The sequence below is a fragment of the Harpia harpyja genome, chromosome 10 (assembly GCF_026419915.1).
Source record: "Harpia harpyja isolate bHarHar1 chromosome 10, bHarHar1 primary haplotype, whole genome shotgun sequence".
Taxonomy (NCBI): domain Eukaryota; kingdom Metazoa; phylum Chordata; class Aves; order Accipitriformes; family Accipitridae; genus Harpia; species Harpia harpyja.
In genome coordinates, this window is record NC_068949.1 from 43,689,696 (window position 1) to 43,712,179 (window position 22,484).

General features: G+C 38.6%; 1 protein-coding gene across 2 annotated transcripts in view; it reads left to right on the forward strand.

Annotated features, from left to right (window-relative positions):
- The window catches only part of DOCK1 (dedicator of cytokinesis 1), a 317,150-nt gene that overhangs the window by 55,965 nt on the left and 238,701 nt on the right, over positions 1-22,484 (forward strand). For both annotated transcript variants that reach the window (XM_052800114.1, XM_052800116.1), the window contains exons 19-23: positions 4,276-4,373; positions 7,722-7,811; positions 8,310-8,410; positions 10,183-10,317; positions 13,955-14,063. In XM_052800114.1, the coding sequence (XP_052656074.1) occupies positions 4,276-4,373; positions 7,722-7,811; positions 8,310-8,410; positions 10,183-10,317; positions 13,955-14,063 (533 nt within the window). The remainder of the gene's footprint in view (positions 1-4,275; positions 4,374-7,721; positions 7,812-8,309; positions 8,411-10,182; positions 10,318-13,954; positions 14,064-22,484) is intronic.

The following is a 22,484-nucleotide window of genomic DNA, read 5'->3' on the forward strand; positions in this document are numbered from 1 at the left end:
AATGTTGACCCAAAACATAATTTTCTCCTTTTCGTCATCTTGTAATAGTTCTTTCTTCACCCTCCATAAGTATCTTAGGATTGGCTTTAAGACTTACTTTTAGTAATTCTGAAACTATGTTAATAAATCACATGGCTCTTTCTGCATTGTATTTGATGTTGCAGACTATCTTTTCATATATAAGCTCTTTGAACACACACTTAACTTCAGTTCTCTATGAACTGTAAGTTTTTAATGTTGCTTTTCTGTTAGTAATTGATGTCCTTAGCATCTGAAAGGTCTCCAAAATAGCAAACTTGGCCACTGGTAAGACTTCAACTATTTTCTTTGAGAGAAGGTGATAGTATGAAGTATCTACTTAGTTAACATTTGAGCAGTAGTTAGTGATTTGTGGCAGAACATATTATAGCAACACATTTCCTGGCCTTTTCTTAGATTTTGCATTTAATTTTGAGGAAGAGTAGCAATGTAAACCAAAGAGGAGGACCATCTGAAAACAAGAAAAAAACCTCACCAACCTCCTCCGGAATCAGTGAGAAGATCAGCTTTTGGAGGCATCAGAAGTTGCTGTTCATCATCACTTTGCTTCTTGGCCAGATTGTCCTTTGCCATCTGAGGCAGAAGAGAATGTTCTTCCTCCCATATCCACAGGACTATGGCAGTGCGTGCCTTTATTCTACAAGTATGCCCTTTACGGGCTGAAGAAACACTTTGACGTGAACATCAAGTTCATTTTTGTGTAGTGATACAGAGCTTCTATATTTAAACTCTGGAATTTAAGAATTGATATGAAACTGTATCAAACTATAGAGATGTGTGTGGTGAAGTCGTGACTGACAGTGCTGCTGTCACCTGATGTATTAAGAGGCAATGTGGCCCTGGGTCCCCAACTTCTCTAGGGGGTGGTTGGCTCCTTAATACCTCACACTTGCTTTGCTACTGTTTACATGTTGTGGGGCATTAAATGCATCAGCAGGCACCCCAAGTTTGTGGTGGTGTGAGTTTTTTTTGTTTTTTAATTTTTGTTTTGTTTCCTTTGTTTTTGTTTGGGTGTTTTTAAGGTCAGAAGTGAGGAATTTGATCCTATGCTTGCACTTAATAACATCTCAGTAGATGTCTCTGGGGTGGGAAATGTTCGGCCTTCTGTTCTTAGGGTAAATGTATAGCAAGGTCTGTTTTGAAACTGTTCCTGATGTCATGTCCAAGTCAGGGTTGTGTGTTGATTTTGTTTTCCTTTTTCTGAGTAGCTTGTTGTGCTATGACAAACTGAGGTCTTGTTTCCTCCTGCATAGGCAAGACAGTTTTGGTATTTGAGTCGTCTTTTTCTGTCAGCTAGAAGCTGGAGATACCAGGAAATCCAGAAAGAGGGACAAAATGGCATTAAAAGCGACATCCCCCTGTGGACAGTAAATCTTATCAGCGTCTCTTACAAGACTATCAAGATGGATGCCTTTTATTATCAGGGTGATGGGAATAGAACTGATAGTGCATTAATGGGCTTGCTGGAAAATTTTTCTGATTACCAGTAGCCACAGAGCTGTCTAGTGTTCTACCTGTATATTTGCTGTTGTGAAGCATCCAGAGTGTTTGTAAGGCCTATTGAAAGTATTTCTATGTTTTGTTTTCTTTGTGAAGGACTCAAACCTCTAGATAATAGTGACTTACTCATCTGGAGTCAAGACTTTGAGGAACCAAGGAGACAAGTCTTTCAGAAAACAGTTGAGAAGAATTTTACTTAGTCATTCAGCACAATTGCTAATTTAAAAAAAAAAAAAAGCAATACACATGATATGGTAAATTCAGGTGCTACAGTGGCATAAAAATGAAGATGTGAATACAGAATTAAAATAAAACAAGTCCTAAAGAGTGGAAGACCAAATGCTTAAAGTCAAGAGGGAAGATTATTTCAAAGAACACACAGGAATTTAATTAGAGTGGAAATATTATCTAACTTCAATTCAGTGACTGGGCTTTGAGAAAAGTTTGGTTATCTATATGGAAACCTTTGCATAAATACAGGTCAAGGAAAGTATATAACCAGGAAGTTGGACCATTTGCTTCCAATTGCTAAATAAGATGTAAAAGAAAATCTTCATATGTAGTCAATATAATCATAAATTACATTAACCCAAATAAAGTAGAGTTGCTGTTGGCTACTGGGCAGGCTAGATGTTTGTTCTAACCGTTTAGAATTGAAAATCCTCATTCTGTCATCTTCCTCTGATATTTTCTGATCATATAAATTTCCCCTGACCTAGGCTATGTTAATTACTATTTACTATAGGCTAAAATACTGTTTTACATTCTTATCCTATTCTACTTACTGTATTGTTTTTATACCTAGACCTATTAAGAGAGCAGGATTAACTGACTGACTGGTACTTTGCTGGGATTAATGCTTGCAGTAACAGAGTGAATGCACATTTTTACTGTACACTGTAACTTATTTTTCTCTTTCTGGTACTTGGGCTGCATTGACATTTTCTGTTCACATGTATATTCATTTAGCATTTGCTGTGTCATCACGCTGAAAGTACACATGGGTTTGTTTTCTTGGGGCAATACACGATGCCATTCAAAGATAGTCTGTGGGCTGGCTTTTGTTGAGATCATTTCTTTAGTCAAGCTGGTGCCCTTTTAGAAGTCAGACTGAAACCAAATTCAGTGGTGGGAAGCTGATACAAACATATTCATGAAACACTTTGGATAACTCATGGAAGCATCTTTTCTTTTCTTTTATTTCTCTCTTCTATTAATGTTGAGTTTCCAAGATTTTGGTTTCAGCCTATAGACTTCTTGTAGGAGATATTAAAAAAATTTAAAAAATAAAAAAAATTGAAGGCTTGGATTGTTCAAAGCTTTAACGTAGGAAAACACTCTCTACTTCTGTTCCCAAAGAGATAGTAAGAAGGCTTGGTTTGAGTGCTGCTCAGAGGGGAATCTATCCCAGGGAGAACTGCAGGCCGTTCCACTAGAAGTAATTTTATTTATTGCTTAGAATGAAAGATTTTGGGGAAGGTATAGCAGCTGCTCTGGGTCTCTGCGTATAATTTCCAGCACGTACTCTGCAGATGCATGCCTTGGTAAACATTTTCTTGGCTGCTTTGAAAGTTTGAATAAAAGAAGTGAGGGAGTACTGGTTGGGAGAAGTGGTCTGTCCTTATTGTTTAAGAGTTACATTGAGCAGAATTCACATAATATTAACCATGCTGGGGGTGGGTGATGTGCAGTAGTAATCCAGTGGCTAAACTGAAGGTAGACAGTCTTTAAAATCTTCTATTTGTCTCTCTCTCTGGGGGGCTTCTACTGAGGATGAACTGTCTTTATGGATAGTTTGTTTTGTGCTGAAAACTGATTTTTAATGGGGCAGGGAAGAATTTTTCCCTGATGGTAGTCTGGCTAAGGCGGGACAAGCTTGGGGTTTTGGGTTTGTGGGCAATTCATGTCGCAACTCAACAAGTGCTAGGCGGGGTTTAACTTACTGGTGCTCCAGTGTGGTGGTTAATATTTACTAGTGTGCTTATTTGCAGGGGAACCCCAATTGTGAGTTCCTCGTGAAAAGTTTTCCTTAAGCGAAACTGAAAAATGGTGTTGTGGCTCTTTATGACTAATAAATGAGAGTGAGCTTGCCTTCTGTATTCCCTTGTTTATCAGTGAATGCTAAAGTGACATGATGTTAATAGCGGGATGTAGAATTTGTGGACAAGACCGTTTGCAGTTGATTTGTTTCATGATCTGATCTGTACCCTAGCTCTCCATCACTTGGAAGCAACTAACCAATTTGGGCATTGTGAGTTATTAAGCAGACAGCTTTCCACTGAATTAGCTTAGTTTGCAACTGTTTGCCTTGCATTGTGCCTTATTTTCTTTTCAGTTTATTCAGTGAGAGCAAAGAAGCTAGAAACATTAATGCTGGAAGAGTCACGGCCCTGTAGATATGACTGTGTTGGTGGCTGACTAATTTCATTTTGGCATCTTTTTCTAAACACGCAACTGTTGTGTACAACAAATTAAAACTGAGGGATCAGACTTTCTTGGCCTAGATTTTAATGCTGACATTTCAAAAGCAGGCTGCTTTTTTGAAAGCCTTTCAGAGTTCTTTCATGATAGAAGTATTGTACTAGGTTTCTGCAGTGTCAGAGGCATGCTTGAAATATATTGTTGTCCAGTGAAAATGGCTGACCTAAGAAAGCAAACGTATGTGTCCTGAACATAGTATGGAGTGTGAGTGAAAGTAAATATCCTAAATGATATAATTGTTTTTCTTATTCCTAGTTGATCTCTTGGGACTTCTGAAATGGCGATCTAACACAAACCTATTGCAGCAGAATTTGAAGCAGCTGATGAAAGTTGATGGTGGTGAAGTGGTTAAGGTAACAAGTTAATTTCTTTAAAAATCAATTTGGTGTCATAATTTTGCTGAATCCCATACTTTGAGGTATTCGTATCTTTTGTTTTGCTCCCTACATTCTCCCTTCCCTCCCCAACCTCACTGCACACACTTGCACATTAAATTGTAGCCAGGTATCTCTCAGCCTTTAGGATGCTTAAGCCCTTTTCCCTGCCCTCAAAGAACATTTCAGATGTTGAGTGCTGGTAAAACACATGTAAAATGCAAATTTCTGAAAATGTAGGGTATTTTTTTTTTTTTTAGCACTTCAGTGAATTTTTATATATAGATACATGAAGGCAAGGGGTGTTTGCAAGATTAGAACATCTTGGAATTCTTACATGGTAATATTAAATGTATTTTTAATACATGGACGTGGAATGTAATCCTACTGTGTGCTGCTGATATTTTTAAAAAAATATTATTTCTCCTCAAAATACTTAGCTGAGGCAAGTTGTTTACATTTGCCAAGGCCACTGAGTGATTGTAGAGACCTACATAAAGACAGATTTATCTGTGGAAAAGAGTAGGCTGGGACTTTATTGAATGTGTTGTAATAAATCAAATCTAAAAGAGTGTCAAAAGATGTAATGTCTTGGGGACAGATGACCCTTAAGGGCCTGTAGTGTTGCTTCCTTACTTCAGTGGATTTTAATTTGGTTAATAGAAGCATAATGAATGCCTCATCTTGAAGTAACTTAAAACATCTGAGAATGCTGGTATCCTTTATTGAGGGTGGTGAAAACAGTATCTCACATGATTTCTTTTCCAGAAAGCTTCTACCTGCTGCTATTTTGTCATGGATCATTTCATAACTAAAAACTTGACACTGATACTCACTTCTGCCAAGTGTTGTCATAGTTCTGTCATTTGTAACTTTCCCTCCTCTCCTAATGACATCACAGAGTGTACAGCAGATTGCTGCTTGATGGATATTGGTGATTTTAGAAGCATCAGAATGCAGCACAAACGAGGGTTAAGTAAAAGCAATATCGGAGCAAGTTCTCCAGCTGGCACACACTCACTGCTCCCTGCACTGTTGCAGGACTTCTATGAAATCATACTCCCTTCTCCCTGTTGCATAGGGATCTGAGCAGAACTTGATTTCTGCAGAGGACAGAAGAGTGAATGTTTAATATTGCTCTCTTCGCCACTTTTATTCTTTTTTTAAAGACCACTGTTTACGTTATCCATCTCTTACACGAGTGTTCAGAAAATCTTTGTGTAGACTGCTCTGTTGCACGTTTGTAATACCTAGTTTGTAACTGTTCTGTTCTTTCAGCTTTTTTTGTCCTTCCTGTTTTTAAGTACGATACACGGTACAGTCTATGTATTTTAAAAAAAGTATGCATGTGATAAAACACGTTCAAATTTTCTGTTAAACTATTTTTTTAAAATGCCAGTAAAATGCCTCTGCCTATGGATGTTCATTTATTGCTAAGTAGAGATCAGCCAAAATACTCATTCTGTGATTGACTGTTTCAATAGTGTACGGAAAGTGTAAATATTATCTCCCTTTAACAGAGGCTCTGACTCCATTTGTGCATAAAGTCTATAGGATATGAGAACGTAAACTAATAGACTAGAAATCATTCATACTAGCTCCCTACCTGAGAAATGTTTTCCTGCCACTTTATACAACAAACGCATCTATCCTGTATTCTTCTTGCTGTTACATGAAGTCCTTGTGAACGGATTTAAAACTTGAACTCTACTAATGAAAGTCAATATATGATGCCTAAATGTGAAATGAAGACTTGATCAGTCATGACATGGCCTTCTAAGCCTCCTTTGTTTTTAAAGGGACTTAGCCAGGCAGTGTTTGGGATCTGAGAGTACTACTTCTCTTCAAGACAGAAACTTCTCCTGTCAAAGCTCAAAACTGCTTTACTCTTTCCTTCCTGCCAGATGCTGGTTAAATGTACTTTATTTGCACACGTTCTTTAACTGCACGTAGTTTCCTGTAGTGAAATTATGAGCTGGATCTCCCCCAGAACTGAAGTCTAAAATCAGCTGCCAGCATTTTGGCTTTTCTGTTTTCTCATCTTCAGATATTAGTAGCACAAACTGTGGCTCCACGTTCACTTGTTTTGAGGAAGTTTGGCATTCAGCAGTGTTTAGTGAGCTGCTAAATGGAGGTTAATTCCTGAGATTTAACTCTAGATTTAGTAGATAGTCCAGGTGATTCATGTTTGATCTAGGAGACTCTGCATAGATAAAAATTTTTAAGGGAGGAAGGTGGGAGTTGGGCTGTTTTTCCGTTGCTCCCACAGTGTATAATAATACCTCTTTGTAGTTGCAATCAGGAATCAATTGCCTTCTGCTTGTTCAGACGTTCTTCCCCAGCTATACCTTGTCTCGTCTACAAGACAAAAACCATTTTTACTTCATTTGAGACAGACATGCTGGAACAATCCATGTTGAACCCCTTCTTTCTCAACCAAAGCAAATACAGACTGAGGCCATGATCCATCCTCATTCTGCCTTGGAGGAGCCCATGTCGTTTTTTTGTGTCGCCTGGTGGAAGAAACTGCTCAGACACAGAATCCCATGCTGATAAAACCGAGTGTGTTGATGAGTATCTCTGGGCCATGCATGGATTACTTGCTGTGACTGGGAAGAAATACTGTAATTATACATGCTTAAAACAGCTTTTATCCCTCTGCTTAACTTGAATCTCCTGACACTAATCTGCTTTTACTTTCGTGTTGCACAGATCGGGGTGTCCAGCCAAGTGGCTAGTGAAGACTCTTCCTCTGTTACAGTGATAGAGGCGTGTGGGTTTTGGGCTGGGGCAGAAGGTTGTGTGCTCTGTTTCCCATGGCTGCATGTATGCTCTCATTTGAAATTGTGGATCTGAGTTTATGCAGTCATGCAAAGCGATATGATGTGCACTTTTCATTGCTCAGCTCAAAACTACTGAGGATGACTTGATTCATTTGGCATGAGACTTAGTTGCTTGTCTGGTTTGTGCTCTGAAACATCAGTTTTCAGAAACTGCATGGTCCTGTTGACTGTATGTTGAAACTGAGTTTTGAAATACATTTTTGTTCTTTCACTATAATAGATTAAACTCCTTGTTCAGGTGTACCAAGTGTGATTTCTGATGTTTTTTTTCCTGTTTGAGTGATACAGATGTATAGATAATCAACTTCACTAAAAAATAATTTGCTGAAAACAAAAGTGTTAAATTTTCCTTTTTTGGGTTAACTTTTAAAATGTCTTTACTCTGTAAAATGTATAAATGAAAGCAAATACATCTGTAGAAACCGGTGTGAAGTCTCAATTTCATTTTTCCCGTAAAAATGATGACTTGTGTATTTATTTGTAGTTTCTTCAAGATACATTGGATGCACTCTTTAACATAATGATGGAGAACTCGGAGAGTGAGACGTTTGACACATTAGTGTTTGATGCTTTGGTAAGTTTGCTTTGTAGATGGACTAAAATGTAGATTCGGTAATGATGAATAAATAAAACAAACACGGTGTAAATGCTAGAATGAAGTTTACTAATGAAATGTATCTTATTAGTTGATACTTATTTATTATTTAATTTAAAATGCATGGAAGGTTTTTATTATATTTGAAGTTTCAGTTGGACTTGATCAAAAGGGTGTTGGATTACATCATGTCATCCTCTCAGAAAAGATGGAAGCAATCAAGTCCAGTCATTTTAGTGGATTAACAGCAGAATTCAGGACAGACACAAAAAGTTTCTGCTCGGAAGAGAAAACTTTGTTATGAAGACGAAGTTTTCACAGGAAAGGAGTATATTGATATATTGGGAGGATAATCAAAAGCCAAAGTCTTTGTGTTTTTAATGTTATTAATGTATCTTCTCTGAAAATAAAGGTGGTTGAATATACAATATTAAAGATTTTTTTGAGGCTAGTGCAATAATTATGCTCTTTTTTCAGGTATTTATCATTGGACTGATTGCTGACAGAAAATTTCAACATTTTAATCCTGTCTTGGAAACCTACATTAAGAAGCATTTCAGTGCTACGTTAGCCTACACGTAAATTTTAAATATTACTTTCTCTAATGTGGCTTGCACAGTTGTTCCAGATAACGTTATTCAGTTACTTGTTTATGTAGTTTAATTAGGAATTTGCCCATACAGCTTGGGAGGGTGGGTGGCTCTTGAAGAAGACAGGAGATAGTATGTCTTTCTCTCTTGAAATAACAGTAATAAAACTTTCAGTCATTTGCAAGGAGGAAGTCTTGTTTTTGTTGTATTGAAGGAGGGGATGATTTGACTATTTCAAGAATTGTTTTGTGAGGAAAATATTCATGAGCAATTCTCAGTCATACTTGAGAGAGAAATCATGCCCGCTTAAGATGCTTCAAATATATGTTGTTTGGTGCATTAAATTGATGTTCTACCCTGTATTATCTGCGTTACTGTCACTTTGGGGAGGAAGCAGTGAAGAACAAAAAACCACAGGTCCATTATTTTTGCTGTCTTAAGTATTTCTTGACAGTTAGGTTCTTTGCTGCTGCTTTAGACTATTAGTGTTGGAGGAAAATATACAATGGACATGTTTTCAGAGTCGGGAGGAAAAAAAACCCGAACAGGGAAACCTGCTGTGCACTTTGCTGTTATACAGTCTCTATTATGTGCCCATAAAATGTTTGAGAAGTGTTGATTTACAATAGTGAAGAAGAGTTAGTCCTTTAGTCACAACTTAGATATTGCAGTCGCTTCACTGAGTTACAGCCACTGTTGCAGCCTTCATGTGAAGTGGGTAAAGGGTGAAGCATCCCCCAGCGTCTGGTTTTATTAGCAAGAGCTGAAGGTGGCCCTTTTGCTGGTAGGCATGGAGAGCATCCTTCCCTTCCTTAAATGCAGGGAGGTTGAAGCAGGCTTGAGCTTGAGGATGCTAGAAGATCTGAATTCTGGCTTGACTTGTGCCTGTGGGCATGAGAGATCCCTGCCCTCTCCCTGCCTTTTATTGCACGAGTTTGTAAGTGAAGAGAGGTTGTATTGACAGTATCTAAGCGATTACTTGAAATTCTTATGCAGTTTACTCCTATTCAAATAAATGCCCATATAGCAAGGTATCTGACTACTCAATGTTATTTTCTGTTAATGGTATATAATGTTGTACTTGTTTACATTTATTGTGAATGTTGAAACTTACAGCGTAGCTAGGATGATTTAAAATGGAATTGCTTCTAGTTGCATTAAGATCGTGATTTATTTTCATTGGAAGGGAGGTAGTTGAAATGGTATTATTTTTAAAATTGTCTCACTTTCAAGTTTGATAGACTTCATAATGTGGAATAAGAGAATTTCTGACTGGTGTTATATACATTTTTGAGAAATAAATTTCACAAATTCTAGCCCAAAATCTATGGGAACACTATGTAAAGGGGAGGCCTTGTTTAATGAAGAAACTCCCATTTTATGTGTTTTAATTCTAACAATGTGTTTGTATTTCATTTAATTATTTTTATTATTTTGATTATTACTAGTAGTTGCATCTTTATAATAACCTAAATCTGAATATCCCTAAATATCTAGCAGAAAATAAGTCTGATCAAAACTTGCCGTATTGCTTGTATGTTGAATGTTTTTATAGTCTGTGTTTTTTCTTTTTTTCTCAAGAACAGGTTGCAGCTACTTACCAGCAAAACCAAGAACATAATGAGTTTATTAGTTGCATAATTAATTTTGTAACTTGGTGGGCACTACTTAGGCGCATAGTTTTTCTTTAAACCTTTCAAAATTGAAATTCTTCTCTGCGTGCATACTTGTAACTTTTATGTGTTTTTGTATTTATACAGAAAACTGACTAAAGTTTTAAAAACGTACGTGGATAATGCTGAGAAGTGTGGTATCACTGATCAACTCTTTAAAGCTATGAAAGCTTTGGAGTACATCTTCAAGTTCATAGTCCGGTCCAGGATATTGTTCAATCAGTAAGTGTGGTGAACGCTGAAACCTCTTGTAATTCCGATTGCCAATATTGTTCAGAAAGGGTCAAAATTCTATAACACCACAAGTTAAAGTTGCTCAGTATTGCACTGTTGTAGAAATATCTTAAGTTAGAACTTATTTCAGGAGACAGCTGTTCCCTAAGAGCAAGCCACATTTCCTTGAGAGAGGTATATTTTAAGTAGCAAGTGGGCTGCTAAAATCATGATGTGTTGCAGCTCACTATAGTTTAGGTCACTGAACAAATAAAACTTGCCACTATTTGAGAAACTTTTGTTAATAGCTAACTGTCTGGTATTGTGACTGAAATGTTGAAGCTACTGAGTAGCCGTACTGCCCTGTTCCTCATCCAGGCCTGGGCTCTGCTAGCGGCTTTCATCAGATGGCTCCTGAAGTCTGGGAAGACTAAAGCACTGACATTTTTGCAGCAAAGCGAAGGGAGAGCTTTTCTGGATGGGAAACGTGATGTTTGTCCTTGGGTGGTGTTTGCAAGGCTCGGGGAGAAGCTGTGGTTTGCAGAGGGCTTTATTCGTAGGCCAGACGTGGGGAGGGAAGAGAGTCAGAGTCGATGGACAGTGAGGAGGAAAAGGAGTATGAGGTGCGCTTCGATACCCTGCCTCATAAAAGAAAACCACAAGTACTGTTGGAGTCAAACCCCCAACAGCTCGGAGCACCCCAGGCCCCCCACCTGTCAGAGCAGAAATACTAGAAAAATTATAAAATGAAGTCGATGATGTGTTCGTCTTCACTTAGATTCAATCCTTTTACTAATTGTTAGCTATGGTAACAACCTTATTACAAGGGATTTATGTAGAGCTCTGTAGTTACCAACTCCACCAACCTTTCTCTAATTGAGAGATTGTAATTTATTTCGGTGGGAGTCTTGCTGTGAGATTCATAAAATACTGAATGTCACTTACACTGTTGCACGTCCTACAAATCACTTTAAAACAGAAAAAAATAATTATCTCTTGCTGCAAATTAGATTTACAGACAATATGACCCTCTGGTATTGGCCATTGGATTTCCTTGTGCTAAGCACTAATTCACAGTTCTTTAGCGTCGGGAAGACACAGCTCTCAATGACAAGGGATTAATCAGCAAAGCTGCTGAATGACACCATGATTTGTTCTGCTGTAAGACTTAAATCCTGCCTGAGGTGTGTGATTTGAAGTGATTATAATGCAGAAGTGTAACAGTGTTCTGAAATATCGTTAGCGTTTTACTGAGAAATCGCAACAACCAAGCAGAATCTTTTACTAAAAATATTACATATTTTTAACTTTAGTAATATGGTAGTGGACTGAATATATGGAGCATTTTAGTAGTGTGATTGCAGGCAAGCTTCAGTTCTGGGTAAATACGTAGAAGCTTAGTTCATCTAGTTAAACCCTGGTGACAAATCTATTTGTTCAGTATATCAAGGTTTATAAAGGCAAAATATTATAAGTGAACTTTAGAAAGATCTTTGATTTACTCAGTAATGATACCAGTGTTTATGCTGTGTTTACAACACTCTTAAAATTTGAAGGCGGTGCTAGAAGGGTCAGCTTGGTGTAATCCTGGTTTTCCTTTCTCCTAGCAGCAGTGTTTTTGTGCATTATCAGGTGTATTAAATAAATATATGTTAATAACTGACACTAGAAACACATTTGTGACTAACTTGTTTATTTTTATTGCAATTTCCTTTTTGAAATGCAAAGCTTTTTGTCTGAAACAGTTTGATTTATTGGACTGTCAAATTTAGTTACTCTTTATATTGGTATTAGTTTCACCTCTCTAATCTGTTCAGGGGGACACTGAAATCCATTATTGATATTGGGAGTTAGCAAGTAATTTGTCCTGCATAACCCCCAGTTTTAGCCCAAAAGGGGAATAGAAATTTGCACAGCAAAATAATGCAATTTAATATTTTTTCTGTAGCATTTATTTCCCCGTGTACTGGTTAAATAGCTCTTTTTTAATATCTGTGGCTCCCAAAGGTTTATGAACGCAGCATTAAAAATGATACGCATTAGTTTCAGTGGAAAGCAGCAGGAACATTCTGAACTCCATGTTCATCTTAAGATTAGCCCCTTTCCTTCTGTACTAGGTGGTCCATCAGGATATCTTCAAACATGAAGAAATCATACTATGACCGTACATATAAAATGCCTGGGTGTGGTGCTCTTTCTGAGCTGTAGACCACATTCAAGACCTTCTTACTGGGTTTAACTCCAGAAGAAAATGAAGGGGAATTGAACTCTTTCTGGGAGCTGCTGTAATGGGTCTTGGTGCAAAATGTTTAGCTGAGCTCAGGGACAGAGCTAGTGGAACCAAGGAGGGCTTTGGAAGCCCAGTTGCTGTTGGATGAGGCTCTTGGAGGCAATCAAAGCTGACCGGGTAAGCATGGGGTTTAGCTGGGGAAAAAAGTCCCCTCTGATGTTTATAAATACCCCCGTTTAGATTTGACCTGGATGACAGATTCTCCTGGGCTTCTTTTAAGCACTGATCCTTTGTCTTTTTCTGGGTCATGTTAAGTCTGTATAGTTGAGGTTCAAGAAGTGTATTTGCAACAGCCCTTATGTAGGCGAGTCATACGTATTGCCAAAGGGGGAGAAAATTTTTTAAAGGATTTATGTGGAGCTAGTGGTCTTCTCCCCTTCCCTTTCCATTTCATAGTGAGAATTATCTCATCCTACACCTGAAGCGGAGATCATTCTACATCTAAATATTCAAGAGAGCTTCAGAAACATTCATTCCTGTGCTGTATTGAACCAGTGGACCAAGTTCTTCAGCTTGGCTGTGTATTTTTTGCGTTTGGTGTTGCTCAGGCGTCTCAGGGTTATCCCCCTGAAAGCATCTGGCAGGGGGGTGGTCCCTGTGGGCAGATCAGCTCTGAATAATCCTGCCTGAAGGCACAGGGACCTGCCTTGTGAACTTCAGCTGTGGATTAGTTGTTCTTCTGTGGCAGCTGTACTGACTGTGTGGGAAACTGAGCCTTAACTAGTTTAGTGTTAGTGAGCCAGAAATTAGAGGTGAAATGCATTTTAACTTTAGCACTCCCTTCCCATGAAAAAAAAAAAAGGCTGCTTTTTTTTTTTTTTTTTTTTAGCAAATAGTGGGTTGGTAGGCTTTTTCTTTCTTGCACAGAGTTTAAGGTCACTCACCTGAGGCCACTGGTAGATTTTAACAATTGCTGGCAAGTTGTCTGGATGCTTTCTGGCTTCCTCATCAGAGAGCTGCTTGGCATTGGTCCTCCCAGACATCTGCTAGCTCTTGTGCAGGGTGAAGAGACTCTATCCCACTGCTGTGTGGGCATGTGGAATTGGGTCACCACTGAGGGATTCACCATGACTTGAAGGCGTAAAAAACAATACTGAATGTGGCATTTTACATAGGAAGCTTTAAAACAAAAATCTGTTGTTCCTGCTGGCCCAGCCCAGTCTGTCTGTTTTGTCTTTAGGTTTTTTTGTGAAAGATAACTCTTGGTTCAGTGAAGAAACTTGTAGAAGTTCTTGAATTTAAAAAAAAAAAAAAGTAATGCAACAAATTATTATCATCTGTCATTTGAACAGATTTTTTTTAAAATATATTTCCATTTTAGTTGGATCGTGCTTATGAAACCTAATTATTTTTCAGACTTTATGAAAACAAAGGAGAAGCAGACTTCAGGGAGTCTCTGCTGCAGCTCTTTAAGTCCATCAATGAGATGATGAGCAGCATCTCTGATCAAACTGTCATAGTGAAGGTATGTACTTAGATGTCTCCATCTTGGCTTTACTTTTGCATCCTAAACCACAATTAGGCAGCTGACGAAGTGTATGCTTGTGTTTGTCCCCAAAAGTGTATTTTACCTCAAACGTGGTTAATACTTAGTGCTTCTAATGAAGGGTTTGTGACTATATAAAGAATGTGCTTCAAACAAGTAATTTTACTTAAATTGCTGCAAATACCTCACTTTTAAAAGAGAACTTACTTAGGGGTTAAATGGTGTTTAGCTTATTTAACTTGTATAACCTTAAGGTAGTTTTAAGGCATTATCTTTAAGATCTTCATTGCAATGTAGATCCTCATATTCTTATGCACTTATTTATTTTCTAGGCTGTTCAGGAGCTTCAGCGTAGCATCTTAAGCCCTAGTACATGTTTTTAATGGAAAATCCGTAGTGAGTCAGACTGCAAACTCCACCCCACACCCCTGTTCTTCGGTCCCTTTAAAATGGTAGCTACTTCTGGTAGCATTGGCTGGCTCATGGAATTGGGAATGTGGTCTCTGACCTCATGTGAACATGGGTATTGATATCACAGAGCAGAAGCATTGAATTATGGGACTGGTAGATTTTTGTATCCAGAGGAGTCTGAGGTCATTGTGCCAGTACCGGTCTCATGTTCTGTTAGTGAATCTTTTTCACTGTGGAGAAGTACAGAGACAGTCATAAACACACATTTGATAAGCTACACCTTGAAGTTCTCCTTGTGGTTCAAAATAGAATTTATAAAAGGACCTAACTCTTGACCTAGCCGTGCTGAATCAGTTGAAAGATGATAATCAGAAAGGGGCTAAGAGCTGGGGTTGAATTTGGGGACAGTTTGACGCCTCCTGTTCAGTTGTGCAGTGGTTGTGCATTAGAAGAAATTTTTTTTATAGCAGCTGGGAAGCAAAGACAGACAGTGGCAAAGTGCTGGGCCGGTGCAAGAGGTTCCTCTTGAAGGGAGCTGGGAAGTGTACAGTGGGAAAACATCTAAGTCAAAGACACTGGTCCTTTGTAGCTGAGTGCATGCAAGTCTTAGGCTAGTAATACCATGCTGAGCACACAGCAAAAATAGATAGTGGGGATAAAGCTGCTGAGTTTGACTATTTTAGGCAGAGAGACTGAGACTGTATCATCTGGTAACAAAATAAGGGTATTACATGTTTCATGAAAGCTGTATTTTCATTCTATTGACAAAGCATCTATGCTGAATAGAAATTGGTAAGTTTGAGTCAGTGACTCAGAGTGTGCTATCTGGTGTTTTACAAATAGGATGTTTTCAGATTACGAGGATTGAATGTAAGATTTATTTTCCTGAGACTTGTTTGTGAGGCCTGCTTCAGGAAGGCAGATGAACATGAGCTTTTTTTTTTTCCCAAAAGTTCATGCCTTGGGGGAAAAAAAAAAAAAAAATTAAAAATACCACCCAAAATAGATGTGGCTGTCTTCATCTGACATGCAAGAAAAGACGACAAACTTCCTAGCAGAGGCTGGAGAGATCACAATACAGCAGTGTCTGTCCTAGTCTGTGTATTGTTTCACATTCACATCTCTGCAAACATGCGTAGATCACATCTGCTGTCTGCATTTGGCTACGTGAAGTGTGCTGGTAGATGAAGCATTGACAGATGAGCCAGTGTGAGGTTGTCCGAGGTATGTGCTTGTGGATGCCTTTCAGAAGCCATGACAACCTTTCATTCATTATTCATTGCTTTCATCTCCTTTGGACTCTAATTACTTAGCTCTTAGAAGGCATAATTGTTAGTATTGGCTTTTTGCAGCTTGTGAGATTGCTTTTATTATGTTCAAATATCCACTGAAGCACTATGGGTTTTTTTTCAGTAACTAGAAATGTGTGGTTCTATTACAAAGAATAAAGTCATTGAATAGGTGCATAAATGTGGTTTTTTTCTGAGAGATAGTGAGTATGGGTTCTGTGAATCTTGCCTGACAAAGCTGTTGGGGTCCAGGGAGGGTGTCAGTAACCACGGAAAGTGGACATGACATTACAGGCTTCATTCAGCACCTTTATCAGTGATCTGGAGTTCATAGTTAAGTACCACGCCAGCGGTGAGGAACATCGGAAGGACCTCACAGAACTGAGGGGGCTAAAAGGTGAGCTGCAAGGTAGACAAATGTAAGGCAGCGCATCTTAGGAAGAGTAAATCCATCCCTGTATGATGCTCTGCTTGAAGCTGGCAGTTGCAGTTTGGGGAAGACGCCTTGGAGTCATAACTGACAGCTCTCCGGGGTCATCGGTGCCATGCGAAGTAGCAACAGGGTGTTGGGTGTCAGCCAGAGGGATAATGAGAACATGGCAGGGCTGTCATTTTGTTGATAACCTTGGCACATCTGCATCTTGCATACCAGGTGCTGTTCTGGTCTCCGTACCCCAGGAAATAAAGGGGTACGGAGGACCAGGATTGGGAATGGTGCACCCTCCTGGCGGGTGAGTGGTCTGTGAAACTTCTGCACCAAATCCCACAGTACAAGAAATAGGGTGCGCTCACTGACATCAGTAGGAGGTTAGTCTAAAACGAGTAAAAGAAAAATTTTTCATTTCTGAAGCTTGCTGTCGCAGGGGGTTATGGAGGCAGGCAGTGTCAGCAGGCCCAGAAAGAGGTTAGGCAGATTTACAGACCGCAGGTCCATGGATGTCCTGAAAGGATGGGTGGAGATGCAGTCTCCCAAGGATGCTGGGGGAGCCAGGAGGGGAACAGACCACAAACTGTAAATGGCATCTCCTGTGGCCACCACTGGAGACCAAGTGCTGGGCTATACAAACTGTTGGTGTGACACAGTGAGAGTTTCTGTGCTGTTGGATGAGCTGTCGAAGTTTTGTAGAAAACTAATGAAGATAAGCAGATAAGTTGCTAAGTCCCTGTGTTGTGCAGTTAAGATCAGCAGATCTAGCTGTAGCAGTTTCAGGCTTTTTTTTACTGTTTTTAATATATATTGGGGAAGCTAAGTAAGTGTATACAAAATAAGTCTGTTTGGAGAGATAAGAATTTGAAAAGACCTACACAGAAAATTAAGGTGCTTCACATGAGAAGAGAAAGATGCTTAATTCACACATTTGAATATTTCTATTTCTCCTTGCAAAAATTGTAATCTGTCTTGATAGTTTATCAACATGAAGCAGAACTGCCACTGGAAAGTTTTTCTGAAATGTTTGCAACTTTTCTCTTTGGGCTTGTTATACTGAATTTTTTTTTTCCCCAGCCTATCTGTTAAGAGAGTAGCCTTCAAGCTGACACTGTGCAGGGGAGAATGAATGACTGCGGTCCTATGTTCTTAGCAAGAATTACTCTATCTATTCAAATATTTATGTCCTTGTGGAAGCTGATGAGCTGTTTCTGACTGTAGCTCAGGTCTTCAGTTACTTAATATTTTGCATTTAAATTGCCCCTTTTTTAAATTTGAATTTTTCAAGGCTTTGGGTACATTTAAAAAAAAAGTTTCCTCCAAAGAAAATTGTATGAATTGTAAAAGGATTTAAGGTTGTAGAGCACAAAAAGAGACTTTGAATTTGTAACTCTTTTAGGATTATGGCTATACAAAATTTCTTAGGGGAGGGGAGAATTCTTATATGTGGCTGCTTTGCAAACCTGACTTCAGTTTCAGCCGTTCAGGAAACAAAATCAAGAATATTTTCTGTGGAGGGCCTGCTAGAAGTGGTACTTCGCACTTTTCCTGCTGCAAGTAAGTGTAACTGTACGCAGCATTGATTAAATTTTTCTCAAGACTTAAAAGGAAAAAAAAAAAAACCAACAACAAACAAAAAAGCAAAAGCCCTGTCTATCTGCAGAATCCTCTACTGCACCAAAATCATGCTTTGCATTACTGAGGATGCTTTACTCTCAGTCTGATGACTGGGAAGGGCAATGACTTCATCTTTTGCACAAAGTCCTCCAAGAAGCTTCGAGTTGGCCTGGAGATAGGGAGAGGCACGTCTGTATCAGCTGTCCATCCTTCACTGCTTCCAACGTGGTGTCGGTCAGACGACAGGGCTCAGAAGGTAACCCCAGTGCTGGCTCCAGTCTGCTGCCCGCTGTGTCGGTACAATTAATGGTCAGTTTGTGGCTGAGGAACTGGTCACCTAGTCCATGGGGTGTATATTTGTAGTGGCTGGCTTAGCGTATGCATGGAAAAATATATTTTTTTTTTCCAGGCCGTAAAGGTCTGTTTCCTTTTGTGAGCTTTTGGTATTGCATAATAACAATCTAAAAACGTTATTCAAAGGTTATTTTAAATTTGAGTTGTAGTGCTTCAGCTATGTATTTTTACAATAAATAGGTAAAAATCCATATATTATTGGAACATGATTTGAGCAGAGCTTTACTAGCATTCATAGCTCTTAGTGGACTCAAATACGTTGCAATCAAAACACTACGGCGTAAGAATGAATAAAACCCGCTTCCATCCTTGGGTATAAAGGCAGCAATAGTCAATCCTATAGGTTTCAATTTGAGAAGCTGGTATAGTATAAATTACAGTGTTCAAAACAACTCGGAGTTTGGTTTTTATAGTTAGTTAACTAAATATAATTGCTAGGGGCCTTTTTTTTGTGTGTCACTGTTGACTGCAGTGGAGGCATGCATTCAGAGGCTGCCTTTTACACTTGATTTAAGGTGTGCAGCTCTCCAAACTGGCGAGGGAAATTCAAACAGTGATTTGAGCTGACAGATATTTTGGTCGTCCTCTTACTAACAAAAATTTTTCTTGCATCATGAATGGTAGTGGGCTGCAGTAGTAGTTTGAGAAGTAGAGAGATTAAACTTTGTTTTTCAAGTACCAGTTTGATTTTAAGAATTACTTGATTAAATAAGGTGTGCAGCATTTGGTACGTGCACGTATTGTTAATGGTTACAAATGTAGTGAGCTTTCCTGGTTTTATTCCTATTTTCTGCTAATTGGTGCACGATAATTATTTCCTTAACCTTTTACTGTTTAAGCATGAGCTCAGCTGAAGCCTAGCATGATGTTTCAAGTTTAGATAAAAATGCAAATGTTTCCTAGTAATTTATTCTCGCATCTCTTTGAAACAAGGGCAGTTGAGCCAGCTGCATCGAATTTATGAGGACTGTCTGATTTCGGCTGTGTTTGTATGAGGGAGCCGAACTATTCTCAGCAGGGTTCTTGCAGTTTGCTCTAATGTTTGCTGTTATGTGTGACTTTGTACTGCTGTTCAGGATGACTGAAAAAAGATAGGCTGGTAGCTGTGTTAGTTCTCTGTGCTTTAAATGATCTTGATAAAGTAGGTGTGTATATAAAATTATCCTGTAATGTGACCACAGAGAGCCAGGGTAGAAGATGATAACGTTTCACTAATGCGAATTCTCTTGAGTGTGTGGTTTTTTAATAACCCTTGTCACTTTGAACACATGATGCATATTTCTCGGTATCCGCACTGTACTTTTTCCTACTCTAATAAAAGTGTTTATTGTTAAAGCCACAGAAAAGTATTTAAATGAAGACAGGGAAATATATTGCAAGCTGCTGAGGTGCCTAGGAAGAGACTGCATTAGTCTGCAGGGCTTTTCCAACAGGTTGAATACTTTACAACCATCGTTCAAAATGAGTTGAGTAACAAAATAAATCCAACCATGGACTGAGGTTTCTGTGTCTCTTAGAAGCTATATGGGAAAGTCTGTTGTTACACTGGCAACAAATACAATAATCTCTAGAAGAGTGCAACGCCACTTTACGTGTGATCATGCTTTGTGCTATTTTACACCAAATTTCATGCCAGAGGCACTGGTTCAGTTGTGATCTGGAATGAATGTCTGCTGCAGACTGGGGCAATTCAAAAATAGTGTTTAGGCATTCCTGGAAATTGTTTCATCCAGCTGCTGACTGGGCTTAATTTGGCTGGGTTGATGAGTTTAGTAGAATGGTATCCGGGATAACACTTGTGTAGAAGGTAGGTGCTTTGTGTTGAATGACACAAAAGATGAAAATTAACATTAAAATCATGTACAAATTGAGTCAGGTAAAACAAATTTATTGCTTCATCAAACAAAAGAGTTCGTAAGAATAGTCTATATTTGGCAAAGAGATTTTATGCTTAATTTTGAGGCTAGGTGTGCTGTTTGAAATGAATGACTTTAGAAAATGGCATTTTTAAATTAAGTATTTTTGCTTTTATGTAGTACAAAGAGATGAACCGGTAGTATACTATTCAGAATACATTTTGTCTGATACTTTGCAAATGTCATTTGTTCAATCTAATGACAACCTTAAGTTAGTATTGCAGTTTTCTTAAATGGCTACTGTTTTTTGATGTTCCTTGTCAGTATAAACCCAAGAATGGGATAAAAGTTAGAATTTTCTGTTGTTGCAAGACTGCTTTGCTGTATTCCGTACTGCTTTGTTTTCATTTACCAGTGACCACTGCTATTATCACAGTAGTAATTTCTCTTTTGTATTAATGAAGAGATTACTCAATATTTTCAACTGTGTAATAAACAAAAGTAAATTAGTAAAACTCTCATTGTTTATATCTGTTATCCAAAATTATATCAGAAGTGACTTTGAGCTACTTAGCAAGGCTACCCTATCCTATTTTAGTGTACCGTATCCTATTTTAGTGTACCGTATCCTATTTTAGTGTACCGTATCCTATTTTAGTGTACCGTATCCTATTTTAGTGTACCGTATCCTATTTTAGTGTACACTATCCTGTTTTAGTGTACACTATCCTGTTTTAGTGTGCTTTTATATGACAAAGACATGTTTGTGCAGACAGTTTGTCTTCTACCAAGTGGTAGAAGGATGCTATGGTGCAATATAGTGCCATATTTTTGATCCCCTTTTAGTGGAACTTTGTGTTAATGCATTGGGGTGTTAGTTCAAGTGTGGTAAAATAAAACTTTTGTGTTGAGAGTGTAATTTTTTTTTATTCCACAAGCCTTCAGATGTACTAGCAGCTACCAGATGTGACAGAGTAATGGAGATGCTTACAAACTGCTGAACACACAGACTGCAGCGTGACTTTCTGGCTTTGAGACAGAACGCATTTAAGCTACATCTCCAAATGGCATATGAAATATGCTGTAATTTTACTTATCTTGTAATGCTTCTTAAACATGTTTCTGAGCATATGCACTTCTGTGTAGATTCGTTCTTCATGGCTTGCTATTTATGTTGGATTGTCAATATTTGAAACAATAATATATGTGGCTTTTCAAAAGGTGGACTAGGTGACTTTGGACACTGCTGACTGAATGCTTAAGGTAATGCTGTTTTTCACGAGTGAAGCCATTTCCAGCAAACTCAAAGGTTTGCAGAAGCAGGCTCCGCGGAGAAGTACTAGCCTGTCTTTTGTCTTTCCCCAACTTAAAAGTAGGGAGGGCTTAAAGGGAACTGGGGTTGGAGGACAGGCTGACATGGTGTCCTAGAGGAAACCGTTAGAAGTGAAGAGGGATTCAGATGGCCTGGGCCCTCGTGGGAGTCCCAAAACTTAAGGTGCTTATATTTGCCTAATGACATGAAGAAAAGGCATGTGTATCTGTCCTCCCATCTCTTTCTGGGAGGACTGCTGATGTGTGTCTATCTTCATGAAGAAATGAAAAACTCAGGAACTTTTCTGTAAGGCAGCTTATCCAGGTAATTTTAGTGGTTGGGGTTTTGGGGATTCTTTTTGTTGTTCCAAAAAATAAATGAAGCTTACTGTTATTTTACAGTTTATTTATGCAAGTGTCAAAGTGCTCTAACGTTTTTGGGGGAGTTTGAGGTTCTCCCCCCCCCCCCCCCCCCCCCCCCCCAAAAAAAAATTGCAGAAAAAGTTCCTTTCAGAATAAAGTGACTGTTTTGCTGACAGTGTTTTCTAAACTGCTGGCTTAGGGTAAAGAATGTGCTGGTTTTTTTTCTTGGTAGATCTCATTGTCTCATTAAACCTGTCTGGAAATGAACCATCAGGTAAAAAAGAGCTGTAGCAGCGTGAGCACTGCAGTGGACCCTCCACTGACATTCAGAGGGACCACTGTGAGAACTAACGCCTCTGTTGCACTTGGTCTTATTTATTCTGGCCTTCTTGCCATGTCTGAAGGTTTTTTTCCCCCCAACTAATCTTTTGATACAGGCCTTCACTGTATTTTTCTTCAACATGAAAAAAACCCCCTGTGTTATTTAGCTCCTAGCTCTGAAGAAGTTTAGGAAAATACAATTAGCTGTTAAGTCATAAGCACATCAATGAATTTTTATCTTAAAGGTTGGAAAGGATGACTGCTCTAGCTAGAGAGGTGGTAGTGATGATTTAAGGAATAAGTTGCAATTATTCTGTGGAACGGTAAAACCTAAGAAATTTGTCCTCTGTATTGGCTGTGCAAAGAACTGTGACCATCAATTATTGCTTAATTTATTCTGTTTAAGGCAAAGCTTTGACTTTTCTGGACCTTATTATTTTCACTTAGTGAG